We start from the raw sequence: 20,719 nt of genomic DNA on the forward strand, positions 1-20,719 counted from the left end.
TTAAAAGAAATGCTTTTTTCAGTGTTATCTTTTTGAGTAATAAAACAAGAAAAAAATATTCTCTGTTTTTAGAGAGGTAAAAGTAAATCAGCGACCAGAAGCAAAGTCTGTAGAAATGTAAATGAAGTTTCATTAACTCTTTCTCCAGTGTTCCAATTATAAAGGAAAAAGTGTTTCAACAATCCAGAGACAAGTTAAGTTCCCTAGAGGAGTCTAAGAAATAACATTGCCAAATGCAATTAACACTCTGTCATTAACTCGTTGTTGTGAAGTTTCTGAAGTCAGGCAATGACTTCATCCTGAGATGTCTTACATTGCCTTCCTCTTTTACAAGCAAACTAAACCAAAAAAAGAATATTAGACTCAATTTTAGTGCCTTTTTCTGCCTTTATGGCCAGTCAGATGAAACAGAGAGGCCTCAGAGGTCAGCATGGCCACATTGGTAGTGAAGATTTCTTTTTCTTGACCTCAGTATGGAAAGCACAGCTTGAATGCTGCAGGCTCTGGCCCAGGCTATTCACCAAGCCAGAGCACTTCTTGTATCCAGAATAAACTGCAAAACCCTCCCAAATAAATACTCCCAGGTTGTAGCAGCCCTTTTCTCTGTGTGCTAATCCTGTGGCTCAGCTAATCCTCTGGAAATGCTTCTTTTCATGCCTGGATGAATTTCTCCAGCTGGGACTTGCAGAATGTTCTTATCCCATGGCTCAGACTCCGCAGTGCTTGGAGGGTGTGGGCACTGCACGGCATTAAATGCTGAGGTCTTGCTGGCAATAAGGAATGGCCATCAGTTAATCTTCCTTTCCTTCCCTTTCCCCACACCTTAAATGAAAAACACAAGGCTCTGAAAGAAGTGAACTGATTTCCTCATCACTGTCATTCAGTGGATCTCTTTTCTGCCAGAAGGAATGGAAAACATATAAAAAGGGGGGAAAAAAGGCAGAGCAAAACATGGAGTCCCTATCAATTAGTGTGTGCTTAGCCTGGAAAATTCACTATAAAAGTATTTCTTCAGTAAGAGGGTGAGGAGAACTCCTGCAATGGAAGTGAGGAGCTGCAGCCTGGATACCTGAATTAGACATGGGAAGTGCTCTGCTTCAGAAGAAATGTCTGGTATATATATTGTACTCCTAAGGAAGAGATGGAGATAGAAATTCCAAATAATTTGCTTCTGAAGCAAAGAATAAAGGCAAAACATTTACAAGTGTGAAACAGAACTTTGTGCCTGTAGTTTCCCCTGAGCTAGTAAACCATCAGAACTCACCAAAATTGGAAATAAGGTTTTTAATCCACACATTCATGGACAAGAAAATCTTTATTTCTTCATCAACACAGCCATCCCTCTGATTAGTACTTCTTTCACTTCTTTATTCCTCAGGCTGTAAATCAGGGGGTTTAAAGTGGGAATGACAGTTGTGTATATGAGAGCCAGGACTTTCTTAGCCTCCTGTGAATTACTGGATTTTGGCTGTAAGTAAATCAAAGTCCCACTGGCGCAGTACAGCGTTACCACAGTAAGGTGTGAGGAACAGGTGGAGAAGGTCTTGTGCCTGCTCTCTGCAGAGGAAATCCTCAGGATGCTGGAGATGATGCAGGTGTAGGACAGCAGGATGAGGCAGAAGGGCGTGAAGATGACGAGCACCGTGGCTGAGATCAGCTGCCGCTCGTAGCGCGACGTGTCCGCGCAGGCGAGCAGCACCAGCGGCGGGATGTCACAGAAGAAGTAGTTGATCCTCCTGGGCCCACAGAAGGACAGGCTGAACACCCAGGCTGTCTGCAGCACCGACACCACCTGGCCACTGCAGCAGGAGAGCAGCACCATGGAGAGGCAAGCCCTGGTGCTCATGATGGCCGGGTACCTCAGCGGGCGGCACACGGCCACGTAGCGATCGTAGGCCATGGCTGCCAGCAGGTACCACTCAGTGGACGCCAAGGAAACCACACAGTAGAGCTGTGTGACACAGCCCAGGTAGGAGATGCTCCTGTCCTCTGACAGGATGTTTACCAGCATCTTGGGGACGACCACTGAGGCTGTGGAAATATCCAGGAAGGACAGGACGCGGAGGAAGAAGTACATGGGCGTGTGGAGGGTGGGGTGAGCTGTGGCCATGCAGATGAGGAGGTTCCCGATGAGGGTCATGCTGTAAATGAAGCAGATTGTGAAGAACAGCAGGTGCTGGAGTTCTGGGTGGCTGGACAACCCAGAGAGGATGAATTCACTCAGCAGGGTGTGGTTTCCTGCATCTTGTTCCTCTGCTGGCTCCATCTGGGAGGAATCAGACACTGTCAGACCAGGATCACACTGCTTCCAACCAGGAGCCTCCTGGGGATGCCTGGAGATCTGCTGGATCAAAGGGAGGAAGCCTAGAGCAGGCTGGGCTGAGCACATTGAGAAGGAAGTGGTGCCAGTGCCCTCCAAGTGTCATTGTTTGGTGGTGTCACCAAGCCTTTGACCAAGAGGAGCTGGCATTGAAGGGGTGGCTCCATCCTGGGTGCAGGGTTAGCTGCTGAGGATCTGCTCTCCCCCCACATGTCAGGTCTGTGCTCACAGCTGCTCCCACAGGCACTTCCTGCAGTCAGGGGAACGCCCAGGTGACAACTGAAACACCCACAGACCACAGAAAGAAAGAAAAACCCTTGTGCTGCCTTAGGGAGCAGTGGGCAGTGCTCCTTGCACTCTGTTTCTCCTCCTGAGTGAGCTGACAGCGCAGGCAGCCTCCCTCCAGGACATCTGAAGCTCAGAGCAACCCAACTTCAGATGAGAGCCAGGGAAGTTCAGGCTGTGGGAGGCTTTGGCTCACATTCACATCAACCCCCAGCTGCCAGGAGGACAGAAATGCTTCCAAGAGCCCAGCTGTGGGCAAAGCACTCCCAAATGGAGCAAGCAGAAGCTGTGAAGGGAAGCCCTAAGCCAGCTCCTGTCCACAAAAACACCCACAGAGCAAAGAAACCAGCACCAAAGTAAACCAAACAAAAAATCCTGTCTGTAGGCAGGCAAAGGAAGAAGGAATCATTCCAGGCAGGGGTACCCATGGGGAATGATGAGGAAATGCAGAGGGAGAAGCTCAGGACCAGCCATTCATGACTCACATGGCCTTGTTCCCCTGAGAAGTGCTGCAGTGTGAGGGATGATCACAAAGTGCTGGACCTGCTCTGTCTTCTCACTGCCCAGGATGGGAAACTGAGGCACTGAAAGAGAAAAGATCTGTTGAGTTTGTGAGGGTCCTCAGGATGAGGCGAGAGATGAGTGAATCTGACTCCATGTTCTTAGAAGGATATTATTATATTATATTATATTATATTATATTATATTATATTATATTATATTATATTATATTATATTATATTATTATACATTATATCATATTATATTATATTATATTATATTATATTATATTATATTATATTATATTATATTATATTATATTATATTATATTATATTATACTAAAGAAAGAGAAAGATACAGACAGAAGGCTTAACAAGAATGAATAATAAAAACTTGTGACTCCTCAGAGCCTTGACACAGCTGGCCATGATTGGCCATTAAGTTAAAACAACTCACATGTTGGATAAATAATCTCCAGACCACATTCCAGAGCAGCAAACACAGGTGAAGCTCAGGCTTCTCAGCTTCACAGGAGAAAATCCTGGGCAAAGAGATTGCTTTATTATACTGTATTATTCTATACTATATTACCCTAGTACTATATTACACTATACTTTCTCCCTCGGACAAGGGGAGGGAATGATGCATCTGACTCCATCTTATCAGAAAGCTAATTAATTACTTTATTATACTTTATTATTCTATACTATATTACACTATATTATTCTATACTATATTACACAATTACTATATTACACTATATTGCATTATTACTATATTACACTACAGTACGCTATATTATTACTATATTACACTATTTTATACTATATTACACTATATTATTATTATATTACATTATATTATTACTATATTACACTACAGTACACTATATTATTACTATATTACACTCTTTTATACTATATTACACTATATTATTATTGTATTACATTATATTATTACTATATTACACTACAGTACACTATATTATTACTATATTACACTCTTTTATACTATATTACACTATATTATTATTGTATTACATTATATTATTACTATATTACACTACAGTACACTATATTATTACTATATTACATTATTTTATACTATATTACACTATATTATTATTATATTACATTATATTATTACTATATTACACTACAGTACACTATATTATTACTATATTACACTCTTTTATACTATATTACACTATATTATTATTATTATATTACATTATGTTATTACTATATTACACTATATTCCCTCCCCCTGACAAGGAGAGAGAAATGATGTATCTGACTCCATGTTATCAGAAAGCTAATCAATTATTATACTTTATTATTCTATACTATATTACACTATATTACATTACATCTAAACTGAACCTGCCAAGCACTCACTCTGCACACACTGCACAGAATCCTGTGGCTGTCAGTGACAGTCCTGACACACACACACACACCTGGCCCTGACAGGGGAAACAAATCACCATCACTGTGGGTAAACAATCTCCACATTGCATTCTACTTTGGCACAAACACAGGCACAGCAAATGATAAGAATTGTTTTTCCTTTCTCTGAGGTTCAGAGAATGTGAAAACCAGAAATATTCTTGGGGAGAATTGTGCCTTGCTCTTCTCTGTGAGGAGAAATGTGGTGACACCGCTCTGTCTGTGACTGACACAGGACATCTTCCACCCCTGGGTTTTATGACCTAAACACAAAGCTGTGGATCCTGGAGCCACAGATTACTTAAAAACACACAAGCACAATAAGGAAACTCCCAATATTCTCAGATATTGGATGCTCTGATGTATTTTAAAGGGATCTTTCTGGGTTTGGCTGTTTCCATTACCACAGGGATGAAAGGACACTTTTGGAGTGGTATTTCAACAGAGCCTGTGCATGACAGATAGAGAATGACATGAAAAGCTCCCTGCAGTCTCTATCAGCAAACATTCCCACTGCTGTTAACTTGTTAGATCCATGTAGCTGAAGTGGAAACCACCTAATTCTGCCCTCCAAGCCCATGTGAAAGTTTTAAACTATTGCTGTGATCTTTAGCTCTTTATTAAAGTCAAAAACATCCACAGCAGCCACTGTTTTACTGACAGTTCATCTTTTATTCCCTAATTCAGAACACCTCCCAGAAACAACCCTCAATTTATGTAATTTGTGTAAAAACGAGTAAACTTCTTTTTATAGTAAGTTTTGGCCTTAGCTCTTCCTTGGATTTCCTTTATTCATTCACAGTAGACATTTTGAAGCAAAGTGTCCTACCTGCAGCAATTCTGCTATCCAGTGCCTCCAAAATGGCTCATTCCAATTTTGATAGAAGTATTTCCCTTGTTTTCTTACATTGGGAAAGGTGTTGGGCTGATGATTCCTACTGTCAGCTTACACTGCAGATTAAAAATTATTTAAATTATTTTAAAAATTATTTCAAATTCTTTTAAATGCAGACAGTCTTCTGCCACAACTGGAATAATCTGTTGACATTAGCACATGGCATATACCATAGAAAGTCAGCCAAGGACTTGTCTCACAGAGAGGAGGAAAGGGAATTTGTTAGATTTGTTTCAACTCAGTTGAAAGCTGAGAGGCCTCAAAGCATTTCTAGTTTTTGCCCATAAAGGGAACAGCTGAGCTGCCTCTGCTGCTTAAATAGAGTCTCTTGAAATCCCCAAATCCCCTAGAGGTGGGGTTGATTTAATCTGATTTCAGAGCTGTCAGGGATGGTTGTTCAGAGCTGTGCTCCCTCTGTGGGCAAGGGGATGTAGCAAACATCCTCACACCAGCACTGAAAGCTGTTCTGGATGGAGCCCTCCCTCCCTCACTGCAAAATGGGACCCGAGGGACTCCTGCACACACACAGGCATCTCCTCTCTTACATGCCCAGGGCTGTGAGCTCTGCATCCTCACCAGCTGGGGACTGATTGTTAACCTGAAAGGGCTGAGCAGCAGCATCAAGGGATGTGTGACTCCAAGGGCAGAATTAGCCTGGTGCTGCCTTTGTTTAATTGGACTTGTGCCTTTAGAGGCAGTGCTGTCTCTGCTGGGAGAGTTTGCATTCAACTCCAGCCTCTCACAGCTCATTCAATGCAGGGTCCCAGGGGCTCTCTCCAGAGTCTCTGATGGGATATGCACTCAACAGACAACCCTTTCCCTGTGCACTGTGGGTGCTCTGAACCAGCCCAGATCTCTCCATTTTTTGAGAAGATTGTGACAAAAGCACAGAGAACGTGACATGAGCCCCTCACCAAGCCACAGTTTGGGGGTTGTGAGAACAAAACAGTAAATGACACAGCTAGAGGCAGGCTGAGGTTTCCTGTGTCAGCTCCACATGACATATATAGAGGTTCTGGACCTGCCATTCTGTACCTGTCTCCTGCCTGGCCACAGCTACTGCTTTGTCTCATCAGGACAGTGGTGGGAGATGCTGCTGCTCCTCCTGCTCACAAATGCTTTTGTCCTTCTGCCCTGGGCTGGGGCTGGTGAGTACCCAGAGATGGGCCTTGGGCAGGAAGATGCAAGGGCACAGATGGACTCTGAGCACTCAGTCTCAGGCAAGGCTCCTGCCTCACCTTCTCTCCTGTCTCTGCTCTCCCACTTTCCTCTCTCCTCTCATCTCCCAGCTCAGCCTGGGCCTGAAGCCAGTGAGGCATTAGAGGCACTAGAGCTGTGCCCTTGATGGCATTTGAGTCATCCAGAGCCAGGGCTGGTCAGACCCCAGTCAGTGCTGCTTGTCTTTCTCTCCTTTGGGCAGCCCCATTGCCTTGGACAGTCCCAGGAAGGAGAATTGTTGGGATCACTGGCACCTGGCATTAGAGGATGAGCCTTTCCTTTCATGCAGCCCCAAACTTGACAGGAAACAGCAGCATTAATTAAATAAATAAATTAACATTTATATTTGACATTCATATTAATATTTCCCATCTCTCTTCCAGAAAGGATCATTGGTGGACAAAAAGTTAAGGCCCACTCCAGACCCTACATGGCTTATTTAAAAATTGAAAGTGGCTCAGGACCCAGTTACTGTGGAGGGTTCCTGATTCGCCCAGATGCAGTGCTCTCAGCAGCTCACTGTGTGCATAAAAAAGGGAGACCAGTGAGGGTCACTGTGATTCTGGGAGCCCACAATATAAACAAACGAGAACGGAGCCAGCAAAAGATCCATGTGGGAAAATGGGTCATCCATCCTGAATATTCCCCTGATGACTTGAAAAATGACATTGTGCTGCTGAAGGTATGGCCCAACAGATCCTTCCTGCCTGAGGGATCTCCCCCTGCTCACCTCCCCAAACTCTGAACTTGCTCCTAATCCTTTGCTGCCTCTAACCCCGTGTTCTCTCTGCCTGACAGCTGAAGCCAAGGGCCAGGATCAATGAGAACGTGCAGTTTATCTCCATCCCCAGGAGAAATGAACGTTTGAAAGAAGGTGCTTTATGCACAGTGTCTGGTTGGGGCTGGACATCTGTGACAGGAAACAAGACTAATGTGATGAGAGAAGCGAAACTGAAGGTGCAAAAGGAGAAAATGTGTCAGCAGCTTTTCCGTAACTACCAGCGTCAGTCTATGATCTGTGTTGGTGATAAACACAGTAAAAACGCAACTTCCCATGTAAGTGTTGTTTTGGGCTGCAAGCTTGGGAGGAGGTTGGCAATGGAAATTCAGCTTAGTTCCCAGGTGAAAGCAAAAGGACACCCCAATGAACCAGGACCTTCAGAATGATGAGCTGAGGGTCCTCACAGAAGCTCTGAAGCTGATGTGCTCCCTGAATTGGGGTGCATTTTCCAACTATCAGCAACAGTTGCTTTTTTACTTACCTGGGGATGTTCTACCCAGCCTAACCAGTGCTTTGGGGTGTAAATTCCCTGTGATATCCTTGCTCAGATGGCTTAGCTATTTCCCCATGTCTGAAGTCAATGTTCTTTTAGAGTTTTTGAATCTCCGAGAGCCTCCAGGCCTGAATTGTTTCATGGGTGGCTTAGAGGAGTAGTGAGGCAGCTACAAAGGCTGGGAGCTGGGTCTGGAGGGAGGGAGGTGCTTGGAAGAGGAGGTTCTTCCCCTGGAGGGAGGGAAGAGGAAACTTGCTGCTTACGGCAGGGAGAGCTGAGCTGTGGCATGTCTGACCCCTCTCACTCCTTTCATGGCACAGGGTGATTCTGGTGGCCCATTAGTCTGCAATAAGAAGGCTCATGGCATTGTTTCTCATGTACGTAAACGAAACCTCTTCCCTGAGGTATTCACCAGGATCTCGTACTTTGAGCCCTGGATCCGTAAGGAGCTGCAGAAGTTTTCACTCCAAGATATTCCTGGCTCTCCATCCTCTGACTAAAATGCTCAGTGCCCCTTCTCCACAATGCATCCAACACCTGCTGGTGCTCAGGAGCTCCCAGGGGCAGCTGGAGTGGAGTCAGAGAAGCCCCTGTGGTGCAGGCACAGCTTTGGCACTGAGTCTCCGTGGCAAGCTACAAATGCAGCTCCCAAGTACACCCAGCTTCCCATTGCTCCCTTCCTCCCACTGCTGCTCCAGCTCTGCTTTGGCCATCAATAAAAGCATGTTCAAACTCACTTGTGTCTGCAGCCTTCTTGGGAGCTGGATTCAAACCCTGAGTGTGAGAATGAGGAGGTGACTGACTTTGTGTCCTGGTCGTGGGGGTTGATTGGCACACGTGCCAGGAGTGGCCGTGCCCTGCCTCTGCTGCTGGCAGCCAGGATCGCGGTGCAGCCACTGGCTGGGGTCCTAAACCACCAGAGGCATCCGGTAAATGTGGACCCAACCCCGAAGAACAGTGCAAAGGAGAAAAGGAAGGACTCTTTCTTGCTTCTTCGAGCTGCTTTAGTTCTTTCCCACGCAGAAGCGGTGCCGGGGTGGCGCCGCGTGGCATCGGCAGCGCGGCACGGGAGCTGCTCCTTCCCGCGGCAGGAGCAGCGCCGAGGCGAGGCAGGGACACAACAGCCGTGGGCAGCGGCAGCGGCAGCGATCTCTCCCAGGGCAGGAGCGGGGCAGCGGATGCCACACTGTAGCACACCCCATGGAGCTTAGGAGAGTCCACGGAGGATTGAGATTTAACAGCAGGAGCTGCTGAGTCATGATGAGACAGCAAAATAAGCTCCTGTCTTCTTCTACCCCTCGCCCCAATGCTTATCTCTGTAACCTCACAGGTCGCTTTTCCCTAACCCTTACCATTGTCAGGTTTGGGTCCCCCTATACCCTATAAAAAGGGGCTGGTTTAGCCCGTTCGGCAGAAGAAGAGCTGTCGCTGGAACCCTTCACAGACTCCCCAATAAACCATCACTGTGGAACCGCCAGGACCTCTCCTTCTCCTCTCTCGCCTCTGCTTCTGCCTCAGCCAAAGGCGCCCTAGCAAGGCAGCAAAGAGCTGAAATCCTGAGAGAGCTGAGAATCACTAAAGAGCTGAAATCACTGAGCTTGCTCAGGGCAGCCTGCGGCGGCTGCGAGCTGACCGGGTATGCGGGCACTCTGTCTCCCACAGGGACTGAGCTATCCGGACTGTCCTGCATCGCTCGGTGATAAGGCCAGGATCGGGACTCATCACCCCGTGGGTGTTCTTCTTTCTCGCGGCAGAGAGCGGTGCTGGCTGCAATGAGCTGCCCCATGCAGGTGCCAGCAGAATACAGGCGGAGCCACGCGGCTCAAAGAGGGGGCAGTGGCAGAGAGTGCGCAAAAAAGAAAAACAGTGGCGTTAACGCAAGAGGGGATGGAATCCAGGGAGGGACTGTCGGGCCAGCTAGGAGGGCTCTGGGGGGACACATGTAAACATAGCCTAGAGCGGGAAAGCCCCAGATCCTGGAGGTTTCATTGGCTCATGGCCAAAGGAGGCTCATGGAAACAGGGGCTGAGTCCCTTCCAGGCTGTAGCACCGAACCAGAGCTGCCAGGGAGGACTCCGAGAGGGCCCAGGCAGGGCTGCTCCCTTCTCATGGGGACACCCTGAGCCTGCTCCTCACCTGAGCTCCAGCTGTGTCTCAGCCAGCCCTGCACCTGCCCAGGACACCTGCTGGACTGGACTGGGCTCACAGAATGACTCCCCAGCTGCACCTCAGACTTGCTCATCACCATGGAAGTGATAGATTCCCTAGAACACCAGGGCTGAGGTGATGGGGCTCCACTGGCCTTGTCCCTTAGTGACCCTGACTGGTGGTTTCTGATTTCCCAAGGACATCTCTGATGGCAGTCAGCCCCTCTGATAAAAAACAGGAACTTTGCCTGACCCTGGCCAGCTCTCCCCACTGCTATCAGAGGACAGGGGGAAACAAAAAACAAAAAGAAAAAAAAAATCCAGGTGGAAGCACCTTTCATGCAGGGTCCCAGGGACTCTCTCCAAAGGTCTCTGATGGGATTTGCACTCAACAGACAACCCTTTCCCTGTGCACTGTGGGTGCTCTGAACCAGCCCAGATCTCTCCATTTTTTGAGAAGATGGTGACAAAAGCGCAGAGAACGTGACATGAGCCCCTCACCAAGCCACAGTTTGGGGGTTGTGAGACCAAAACAGTAAATGACACAGCTAGAGGCAGGCTGAGGTTTCCTGTGTCAGCTCCACATGACATATATAGAGGTTCTGGACCTGCCATTCTGTACCTGTCTCCTGCCTGGCCACAGCTACTGCTTTGTCTCATCAGGACAGTGGTGGGAGATGCTGCTGCTCCTCCTGCTCACAAATGCTTTTGTCCTTCTGCCCTGGGCTGGGGCTGGTGAGTACCCAGAGATGGGCCTTGGGCAGGAAGATGCAAGGGCACAGATGGACTCTGAGCACTCAGTCTCAGGCAAGGCTCCTGCCTCACCTTCTCTCCTGTCTCTGCTCTCCCACTTTCCTCTCTCCTCTCATCTCCCAGCTCAGCCTGGGCCTGAAGCCAGTGAGGCATTAGAGGCACTAGAGCTGTGCCCTTGATGGCATTTGAGTCATCCAGAGCCAGGGCTGGTCAGACCCCAGTCAGTGCTGCTTGTCTTTCTCTCCATTGTGCCCCAGCAATGTTTGGACAGCCGAAGGAAGGAGAATTGTTGGGATCAGTGGCACCTGGCATTAGAGGATGAGCCTTTCCTTTCATGCAGCCCCAAACTTGACAGAAAACAGCAACATATTAACATTTATATTAACATTTATATTTGACATTTATATTAACATTTCCCATCTCTGTTGCAGGAAGGATCATTGGTGGAAAGGAAGCTAAAGCCCACTCCAGACCCTACATGGCTTTTTTAGACGTTCAAAATAAGACAAATAGTAGTAAGTGTGGAGGGTTCCTGATTCGCCCAGACGCAGTGCTCTCAGCAGCTCACTGTATGGATATAAAAAAGTAAGACTCCATTGTTCTTGCACAGGTGATTTTTTCCAGTCTCACATTGTCCCAGAGGTCTCAGCCCTGCTCTGGGCTGAAACAGTGCCCTGTGTCTCTTGAGGCAGAGCAGGGATCTCTGGAGCTGAGCTCTTCTCTGTGAGTGCAGGAATTGTCTGCCTGACTGGGGCTGAGTGTCCTTGGGGACAGGAATGCTCACAGGGGTCTCCAGGGTCATGGTTCCTCCCATGGCTTAGAGCTGCTGCTGCTGCTGCTGGAGAAGGGCTCCAGTGTCTTCCCTGCCCTGCTTCCCTTTGTGCTCAGCACGGGGCAGCTGCCACCTGTGTCAGTGTGGGGTGAGGGATCCTCAGCTGGGCTCTGGAAGGAGCCCAGGTGAGAGAGGAGAACTTGCTGAGAGCTGCTCTGGGGGGGTTTCTCAAACACCACCTCCCTCAGCCACCTGCCCTGGGGCTGTTCCTGTCAATGCAGCTGGGATGTGTTGGTGTTTCCTGGCAGCATAGTGAGCGTCACTGTGACTCTGGGAGCCCACAACATAATGGACGAAGAATGTAGCCAGCAGAAGATCTGTGCTGCAAAATGGGTCATCCATCCTAAATATTCCCGTAAAGTTGGGAAAAATGACATTGTGCTGCTGAAGGTATGGCCCAGCAGATCCTTCCTGCCTGAGGGATCTCCCCCTGCTCACCTTCCCAAACTCTGGACTTGCTCCTAATCCTTTGCTGGTTCTAACCCCGTGTCCTCTCTGCCTGACAGCTGGAGGAAAATGCCAAGATCAATGAGAATGTGCAATGTATCTCCATTCCCAAGAAAAATGAACGTGTGAGAGTAGGAGATTTATGCACAGTGTCTGGTTGGGGCTGGACATCTGAGGAAGAGGTGATGAGTGATGTCTTGAGGGAGGTGGAACTGGAGGTGCAAAATGAGGAAGTATGTGAGCAGCTTTCCAGTAACTACCTGCGTCAGTCTATGATCTGTGTTGGTGATGAAAACAGTGAAAATATAACTTCCCATGTAAGTGTTGTTTTGGGCTGCAAGCTTGGGAGGAGGTTGGCAATGGAAATTCAGCTTAGTTCCCAGGTGAAAGCAAAAGGACACCCCAATGAACCAGGACCTTCAGAATGATGAGCTGAGGGTCCTCACAGAAGCTCTGAAGCTGACGTGCTCCCTGAGTTGGGGTGCATTTTCCAACTATCAGCAACAGTTGCTTTTTTACTTACCTGGGGATGTTCTACCCAGCCTAACCAGTGCTTTGGGGTGTAAATTCCTTGTGATATCCTTGCTCTGATGGCTTAGCTATTTCCCCATGTCTGAAGTCAATGTTCTTTTAGAGTTTTTGAATCTCCGAGAGCCTCCAGGCCTGAATTGTTTCATGGGTGGCTTAGAGGAGCAGTGAGGCAGCTACAAAGGCTGGGAGCTGGGTCTGGAGGGAGGGAGGTGCTTGGAAGAGGAGGTTCTTCCCCTGGAGGGAGGGAAGAGGAAACTTGCTGCTTAAGGCAGGGAGAGCTGAGCTGTGGCATGTCTGACCCCTCTCACTCCTTTCATGGCACAGGGTGATTCTGGTGGCCCATTAGTCTGCAATGAGAAGGCTCATGGCATTCTTTCTCATGGATGTGGTGGCCGTCTCTCCCCTGAGGTATTCACCAGGATCTCGTACTTTGAGCCCTGGATCCAAAAGCAGCTGAAGAAGTTTTCACGCAAGGCAATTTCTTGCTTTCCATTCTCTGACTAAAATGCTCAGTGCCCCTTCTCCACAATGCATCCAACACCTGCTGGTGCTCAGAAGCTCCCAGGGGCAGCTGAAGTGGAGCCAGAGAAGCCCCTGTGGTGCAGGCACAGCTTTGGCACTAAGGAGAGTCTCCGTGGCAAGCTACAAATGCAGCTCCCAAGTACACCCAGCTTCCCATTGCTCCCTTCCTCCCACTGCTGCTCCAGCTCTGCTTCTGGCCATCAATAAAAGCATGTTCAAACTCACTTGTGTCTGCAGCCTTCTTGGGAGCTGGATTCAAACCCTGAGTGTGACAATGAGGAGGTGACATTCTGGGGGAACCTGGGCATAGGTGGGACATGCAGGATAGGTCTCAGTCCCTGAGTATCTCTTCATACGGTGAAAAGATATTTCTATCAGTTTATCAGATGGGCAAAATTTTGTGGGGTTTTTATAGATCTGACATGCTCCTTGGACCTACCAGTATGGGAGTCCATGGATCTCTATTTCTGGGAGAAATATGAATGGGTCTTTGGGCTGCCCTGAATTTATCCAGCGTTTACAGCGCTTTTCTCAGTTCTGCGGCAGAGAGCCCATTTGGTGGGGCACCTCACCTCGTGTGGGGAGTTACCACCCTCCCCACCAGAGCCAGCAGAAGAAGGATCCATCCAAGGAGAGAAACTGCTGGTTCCCATCGCCCCTGCATCCCGGGGAGGTGAGGCTTTGCCCACGGCTGAGGAGAAGTTTGTTTCTGCTTCTGTGGATCATGTGCAGCTCCGGCGGCAGCGCCGTCTCTCACTGTTTTGCCCCGGGTGCCAGGCACCGCAGCAGTGAGTGATGGCAGCCTGTCTCAGAGAGGGGCCGTGCCCCCGCTGCTCTCTGCCTGCCTGAGGATGCCCCAGCGGCCACGGAGGGAGATCCCGGCCGGCTGTACTGTGGAATTCCCCTGCGCCCACTCTGGGAGGGTGCGGACCCGCTCCCACCTGTGAAAAATGCATGTATTTTATGATTGGCTTTTCGCAAATATTTAAATGAATATTATATGTGTTGTGTTAGAAAGCAATGCTGTATTAATTCTCTTAAGGACTGTGTTAAATATAGTTTTAGGTTATAAAAATTGTTAAAATAGAAACTACGCTATGTAGGATACTCTTTTTAAAAAGAAAGGACTCGCAGCGAGATAGCAGCCACAGGACACCTAAATCTTTCAGAGAAGAAGAATTTATGGCCCTCTTATCATAAGAAACGAACTTCTTCCTGCCTCAAAGGCACTGTTAGGATTTGGAGGAAGAAGTTCACGATGACCAGACAGAATCCTGTATTTGAATGGAATTTATGCATCATGGATGAAGTGTATGAATATGCAACAGGCTGTTGTTTTTAAGGGTTAATCCTTTGTTAACGGGTGTCCTTTTTCGGGCTTGTGCTGCCCAGAAAAAGGTACCCAGACGTGTGTAACTCTTTGTCTTTACTGTCTCATATTGTCCTAATTCAGTTTGTCCAAATTATTATTACTCTAATTGTATTACTATTTTAATAACCATTTTATTACTATTAAACTTTAAAAAATCTTAGAAACAAGTGATTGGCGTTTTTAACACACCCCTACCGAGAGAGGCGGCCGGCAGCCCCACGCTGCGCAGCAGGCCCCGTCCCTGTGCATCGCAGCCGGGAATTGCATTCATGACAACAGTGCAGATGGTGCTGATGGGGACCGACCCTGCACCGATTCTGCCACCTCCTTTACCCCTCCCAGGGCTGAGACAGACACCCTCCATCTGCGGCAGCGCCTGCCCCGCCAGCCCCACAGGCCCCGCTGACGGCTGCGCCGCCTGCCCTGCCGCTTCCACCGTCTCTGGAGCCGCCTGCAGGCCCTGCCCGCGGCCCTGCGGCCCCTCAGAGATTCTGGTGTGTTCCTGAGCAATGCTTCAGCCGTGTGACAAACTGTGCCTGCACTGCTGCTCCCGTAACCAGGAGAAGACGTGGCCACCGCCTCCGTGTCTGCGGTGGCCGCTCTCTCTGCATCAAGCCTGGCAGGGGAAGCACCCCCAGCACCCCCGGCGGTCCCACCGCCTTCAGGGACTCCGTCCTCCCTGCCAGCGTCTGCGTCGGACCATGCGGCCGGCCTGTGCCTCAGTGCAGGCAGCACAGCTCGACAGCTGATTGCTGAAACCTTTCAACTCGGTGTTTTTCTGGGACACAGTGTTTGACGCGGGGTGATTCGTGTTTGGTCGGGGGCGTCTCGCTGGCGTTTGGAATGCCTGACTCTCCCCCTGTGCGCCCCGGCAGCGTGAGGGAGGCGGCTCCCTGAGGCGCTGCCTCTGGCCCCAAGGCCGGACGGGATGGCGGTGGTGCTGAGGGGCAGAAAGCAGCAACACTGATGTTTGCACCGCGGGGGCGAGAGAAACAACGGAAAGCGAGCGTTGTCCGCTTGTTCTGGGGAAAGACGACCCCAGATCCGGCATGGAAATCCCCGGGAAGGCTTCTCCTTCCCAGCCGCCGGCGTGCACCAGTGGCTCTGCGGGGAGGAGGTGTTCGGTCACTGCTGCTGCTGCCAAGGCACTGGCAGCATGGTGGAGGCGGGCTGTGAGAACACAGATCCCACCCTGCCGGCCGGCTCTGGGCCGCTTGGGTCGTTTCTCTGGGCCGGGGCCTCCGCCCCACCGCTGCCGGGTTTGGGGGCTTTGATCCCCGTAACCGAACCGGGGCCACCGTTCTGTGGGCCGGGTCTGGGATTCCTGGTCCATCCAGCAGGACCGGGGCCCCTGCAGGGTCCTAAAACCTCTGCTGCTGCTGATCATTCTACGTTAAAATAAATAAATAAATAAATTAAAATAAAATAAAATAAAATAAAATAAAATAGGTGGAAAGAGCTATCAGGTCAAAGTATTCAAAGCCATGAATCAGCCTCAGCCCAAGTGGTTCAATTAAGGGCTGTGGCCACGGCATCCCAGAAATTTTCTCAATATTGGCTGATAATTATCAATGGATTTTTAATAATTGTTGATTTTCTTTAGCAGTTTTTGTTTCAGGATTCTGCAAGTCTGTTTCATGACCAAAAGGACCTTTCAAGGATATCAAAGAGCAACATCTCCAGTCAATGGACTTTCTCCTGAAACTCAGCTGTTTGGACTTGAAACAATGAACAGTTCTTTACATTGTCTTTTGCATTTTCTATATTGTAAGCCTTGTTTTAGTGATATGATAGAAGTTGATGTTCTACATGTAAAGAATCTCCGTGATGATTCCACATCAGCAATTGATGGAGGTTTTGATTGGCAATGGATAAACCTCTCGAGACGTGTTTGTTCTCTCTTCTGCAAGGGCCCAGCAGAAGAATTACAAACACAGTGTCTTTTCAGTTTAATTATACAAAAAGGGTGAAATGTCACTGTCATATTTTCAGGAAAAAACCCTTCACATGGAGTTCTTCTCCTGGGAAGCTGAGAAGCCTCAGAGAAAAAGGAAAACAATATAATCTCATGTGCTTCTCCTGTGTTTTGCTGCCCTGGAATGTGGTTGGAGATTGTTTATCCAACATTTGAATTGTTTTGATTTAATGACCAGTCATGGTCAGGCTGTGTCGCACTCTGAGGAGAGAGTCGTGAGTTTTTAATTATTATCTTGTTAAGCTTTTGTAAGTATCCTTTCTGTATTCTGTACTAAAGTTTCAGTATAGCATTCTTTAATATAATATTGTGACATAGAATAATAAATTAGCCTTCTGAGAACATGGAGTCAGATTCATCATTTCCTCCCCATGACAGGGGACCCCAAAAATACCACACTGCACCTGCCCAGAGCAGCTGCTGGTCTGGACTGGGCTCACAGAATGACTCCCCAGCTGCACCTCAGACTTGCTCTTCACCATGGACTTGTCAGATTCCCTAGAACACCAGGGCTGAGGTCATGAGGCTCCACTGACCTTGTCCCTTAGTGAGCCTGACTGGTGGTTTCTGATTTCCCAAGGACATCTCTGATGGCAGTCAGCCCCTCTGATAAAAAACAGGAACTTTGCCTGACCCTGGCCAGCTCTCCCCATTGCTATCAGAGGACGGGGGGAAACAAAAAACAAAAAGAAAAAAAAATCCAGGTGGAAGCACCCCACATGCAGGGTCCCAGGGGCTCTCTCCAAAGGTCTCTGATGGGATATGCATTCAACAGACAACCCTTTCCCTGTGCACTGTGGGTGCTCTGAACCAGCCCAGATCTCTCCAGCTTTTTGAGAAGATTGTGACAAAAGCGCAGAGAACGTGACATGAGCCCCTCACCAAGCCACAGTTTGGGGGTTGTGAGACCAAAACAGTAAATGACACAGCTAGAGGCAGGCTGAGGTTTCCTGTGTCAGCTCCACATGACATATATAGAGGTTCTGGACCTGCCATTCTGTACCTGTCTCCTGCCTGGCCACAGCTACTGCTTTGTCTCATCAGGACAGTGGTGGGAGATGCTGCTGCTCCTCCTGCTCACAAATGCTTTTGTCCTTCTGCCCTGGGCTGGGGCTGGTGAGTACCCAGAGATGGGCCTTGGGCAGGAAGATGCAAGGGCACAGATGGACTCTGAGCAGTCAGTCTCAGGCAAGGCTCCTGCCTCACCTTCTCTCCTGTCTCTGCTCTCCCACTTTCCTCTCCCCTCTCATCTCCCAGCTCAGCCTGGGCCTGAAGCCAGTGAGGCATTAGAGGCACTAGAGCTGTGCCCTTGATGGCATTTGAGTCATCCAGAGCCAGGGCTGGTCAGACCCCAGTCAGTGCTGCTTGTCTTTCTCTCCTTTGGGCAGCCCCACTGCCTTGGACAGTCCCAGGAAGGAGAATTGTTGGGATCACTGGCACCTGGCATTAGAGGATGAGCCTTTCCTTTCATGCAGCCCCAAACTTGACAGAAAACAGCAGCATATTAACATTTATATTAACATTCATATTAACATTTCCCATCTCTGCTGCAGGAAGGATCATTGGTGGAACGGAAGCTGATGCCCACTCCAGACCCTACATGGCTTTTTTAGAAATTGAAAGTGGCTCAGAAACTACTAAGTGTGGAGGGTTCCTGATTCGCCCAGACGCAGTGCTGTCAGCAGCTCACTGTGTGCATAAAAAAGGGTAAGACTCCATTGTTCTTGCACAGGTGATTTTTTCCAGTCTCACATTGTCCCAGAGGGCCTCAGCCCTGCTGTGGGCTGAAACAGTGCCCTGTGTCTCTTGAGGCAGAGCAGGGATCTCTGGAGCTGAGCTCTCCTCTGTGAGTGCAGGAATTGTCTGCCTGATTGGGGCTGAGTGTCCTTGGGGACAGGAATGCTCACAGGGGTCTCCAGGGTCATGGTTCCTCCCATGGCTTAGAGCTGCTGCTGCTGCTGCTGCTGGAGAAGGGCTCCAGTGCCTCCCCTGCCCTGCTTCCCTTTGTGCTCAGCACGGGGCAGCTGCCACCTGTGTCAGTGTGGGGTGAGGGATCCTCAGCTGGGCTCTGGAAGGAGCCCAGGTGAGAGAGGAGAACTTGCTGAGAGCTGCTCTGGGGGGTTTCTCAAACACCACCTCCCTCAGCCACCTGCCCTGGGGCTGTTCCTGTCAATGCAGCTGGGATGTGTTGGTGTTTCCTGGCAGGAGAGTGAGGGTCACTGTGACTCTGGGAGCCCACAACATAAGGAGGGAAGAAGAGAGCCAGCAGAAGATCCGTGCTGCAAAATGGGTCATCCATCCTAAATATTCCCCTGATGACTTCAAAAATGACATTGTGCTGCTGAAGGTATGGCCCAACAGATCCTTCCTGCCTGAGGGATCTCCCCCTGCTCACCTCCCCAAACTCTGGACTTGCTCCTAATCCTTTGCTGGTTCTAACCCCGTGTCCTCTCTGCCTGACAGCTGGAGGAAAATGCTGAGATCAATGAGAATGTGCGATGTATCTCCATTCCCAAGAAAAATGAACATGTGAGAGTAGGAGATTTATGCACGGTGTCTGGCTGGGGATGCACATCTGAGGAAGAGGTGATGAGTGATGTCTTGAGGGAGGTGAAACTGAAGGTGCAAAAGGGGGAAATCTGTGAGCAGCTTTCCAGAAACTACCAGCATCAGTCTATGATCTGTGTTGGTGATAAAAACCATAAAAAATCATCTTACAAGGTAAGTGTTGTTTTGTGCTGCAAGCTTGGGAGGAGGTTGGCAATGGAAATTTAGCTTAGTTCCCAGGTGAAAATAAAAGGACACCTCAATGAACCAGGACCTTCAGAATGATGAGCTGAGGGTCCTCACAGAAGCTCTGAAGCTGATGTGCTCCCTGAGTTGGGGTGCATTTTCCAACTACCAGCAACAGTTGCTTTTTTACTTACCTGGGGATGTTCTACCCAGCCTGACCAGTGCTTTGGGGTGTAAATTCCTTGTGATATCCTTGCTCTGATGGCTTAGCTATTTCCCCATGTCTAAAGTCAATGTTCTTTTAGAGTTTTTGAATCTCCGAGAGCCTCCAGGCCTGAATTGTTTCATGGGTGGCTTAGAGGAGCAGTGAGGCAGCTACAAAGGCTGGGAGCTGGGTCTGGAGGGAGGGAGGTGCTTGGAAGAGGAGGTTCTTCCCCTGGAGGGAGGGAAGAGGAAACTTGCTGCTTACGGCAGGGGGAGCTGAGCTGTGGCATGTCTGACCCCTCTCACTCCTTTCATGGCACAGGGTGATTCTGGTGGCCCATTAGTCTGCAATAAGAAGGCTCATGGCATTGTCTCTCATGGATATGGTGACCACCTCTCCCCTGAGGTTTTCACCAGGATCTCGTATTTTGAGCCCTGGATCCGTAAGCAGCTGAAGAAGTTTTCACGCAAGGCAATTCCTTGCTCTCCATTCTCTGACTAAAATGCTCAGTGCCCCTTCTCCACAATGCATCCAACACCTGCTGGTGCTCAGGAGCTCCCAGGGGCAGCTGGAGTGGAGTCAGAGAAGCCCCTGTGGTGCAGGCACAGCTTTGGCACTGAGTCTCCGTGGCAAGCTACAAATGCAGCTCCCAAGTACACCCAGCTTCCCATTGCTCCCTTCCTCCCACTGCTGCTCCAGCTCTGCTTCTGGCCATCAATAAAAGCATGTTCAAACTCACTTGTGTCTGCAGCCTTCTTGGGAGCTGGATTCAAACCCTGAGTGTGAGAATGAGGAGGTGACATTCTGGGGGAACCTGGGCATAGGTGGGACATGCAGGACAGGTCTCAGTCCCCAAATGCTCCCCTTGTCTCCATCAGCCCCTTGCAGTCCAGCCAGCAGGTACAGCCTGTACAGAACATTTATCCTTTCAGAAACAGGCATCTCCACATGCAAGGGGAGATCAGGTGGGTTTCTAGTACCAACCTGAAACCCTCTCAGGATGCTTAGACAGACTGAAGACCAGCAGCCTGTTTACACCCTGTTTCCCCTTCAATTTCCTTGAAGCCCAGGTGAAGCATTTTCTTTACACCTCTAAAATGCCTGTGGGTAGAACTGGAAACTGTCTCCCACTGGATCAGCTGATCAGACCTGACTGGGCCAGGAGGTGCCCTTGTGGTGTGGTGATGGGATAGAAGATGTCAAATATGAGTGAGGTCAAAGCAGTATTGCAGAAACAAGCCTGGTCACTTGTGTGAGGA

The 20,719-nt window shown here is 49.0% G+C and overlaps 3 protein-coding genes and 2 long non-coding RNA genes across 6 annotated transcripts; 4 read left to right on the top strand and 1 right to left on the bottom strand.

The window, feature by feature from the left end:
* Window positions 1–1,269: 1,269 nt before the first annotated feature.
* LOC129131023 (olfactory receptor 10A5-like) lies at window positions 1,270–3,651 on the bottom strand. 2 transcript variants are annotated; one of them, XM_077190807.1, is made up of 3 exons: window positions 3,565–3,651; window positions 3,091–3,189; window positions 1,270–2,266 (listed from the first exon to the last, which is right to left on the bottom strand). In XM_077190807.1, exon 3 carries the CDS (start codon window positions 2,264–2,266, stop codon window positions 1,316–1,318), a length of 951 nt encoding a protein of 316 aa, XP_077046922.1. In that variant the 5' UTR covers window positions 3,091–3,189; window positions 3,565–3,651; the 3' UTR covers window positions 1,270–1,315. The 2 variants fall into 2 exon arrangements, with proteins under 2 accessions (XP_077046922.1, XP_077046921.1); XM_077190806.1 differs by having other exon boundaries at window positions 1,270–3,189.
* A 2,737-nt stretch (window positions 3,652–6,388) lies between these two features.
* Window positions 6,389–8,679, top strand: LOC129131025 (cathepsin G-like). The gene is made up of 4 exons (XM_054649771.2): window positions 6,389–6,599; window positions 7,053–7,351; window positions 7,468–7,725; window positions 8,264–8,679. Exons 1-4 carry the CDS (start codon window positions 6,449–6,451, stop codon window positions 8,441–8,443), a joined length of 888 nt encoding a protein of 295 aa, XP_054505746.2. The 5' UTR covers window positions 6,389–6,448; the 3' UTR covers window positions 8,444–8,679.
* Window positions 8,680–10,638: 1,959 nt separating this feature from the next.
* Window positions 10,639–12,059, top strand: LOC129131026 (uncharacterized). The gene is made up of 3 exons (XR_013185282.1): window positions 10,639–10,825; window positions 11,275–11,428; window positions 11,924–12,059. It is a non-coding gene; the product is annotated as an uncharacterized LOC129131026 (long non-coding RNA).
* A 158-nt stretch (window positions 12,060–12,217) lies between these two features.
* LOC143695753 (uncharacterized) lies at window positions 12,218–13,399 on the top strand. Its single transcript, XR_013185283.1, has 2 exons — window positions 12,218–12,439; window positions 12,978–13,399. It is a non-coding gene; the product is annotated as an uncharacterized LOC143695753 (long non-coding RNA).
* Window positions 13,400–17,528: 4,129 nt separating this feature from the next.
* On the top strand, window positions 17,529–20,198 carry LOC129131043 (cathepsin G-like). The gene is made up of 5 exons (XM_054649801.2): window positions 17,529–17,638; window positions 18,076–18,229; window positions 18,728–18,869; window positions 18,986–19,243; window positions 19,782–20,198. The coding sequence occupies exons 1-5, from the start codon at window positions 17,581–17,583 to the stop codon at window positions 19,959–19,961; spliced, it is 792 nt and encodes a 263-aa protein (XP_054505776.2). The 5' UTR covers window positions 17,529–17,580; the 3' UTR covers window positions 19,962–20,198.
* Window positions 20,199–20,719: the final 521 nt, after the last annotated feature.

The sequence above is a fragment of the Agelaius phoeniceus genome, chromosome 26 (assembly GCF_051311805.1).
Source record: "Agelaius phoeniceus isolate bAgePho1 chromosome 26, bAgePho1.hap1, whole genome shotgun sequence".
Taxonomy (NCBI): Eukaryota; Metazoa; Chordata; class Aves; order Passeriformes; family Icteridae; genus Agelaius; species Agelaius phoeniceus.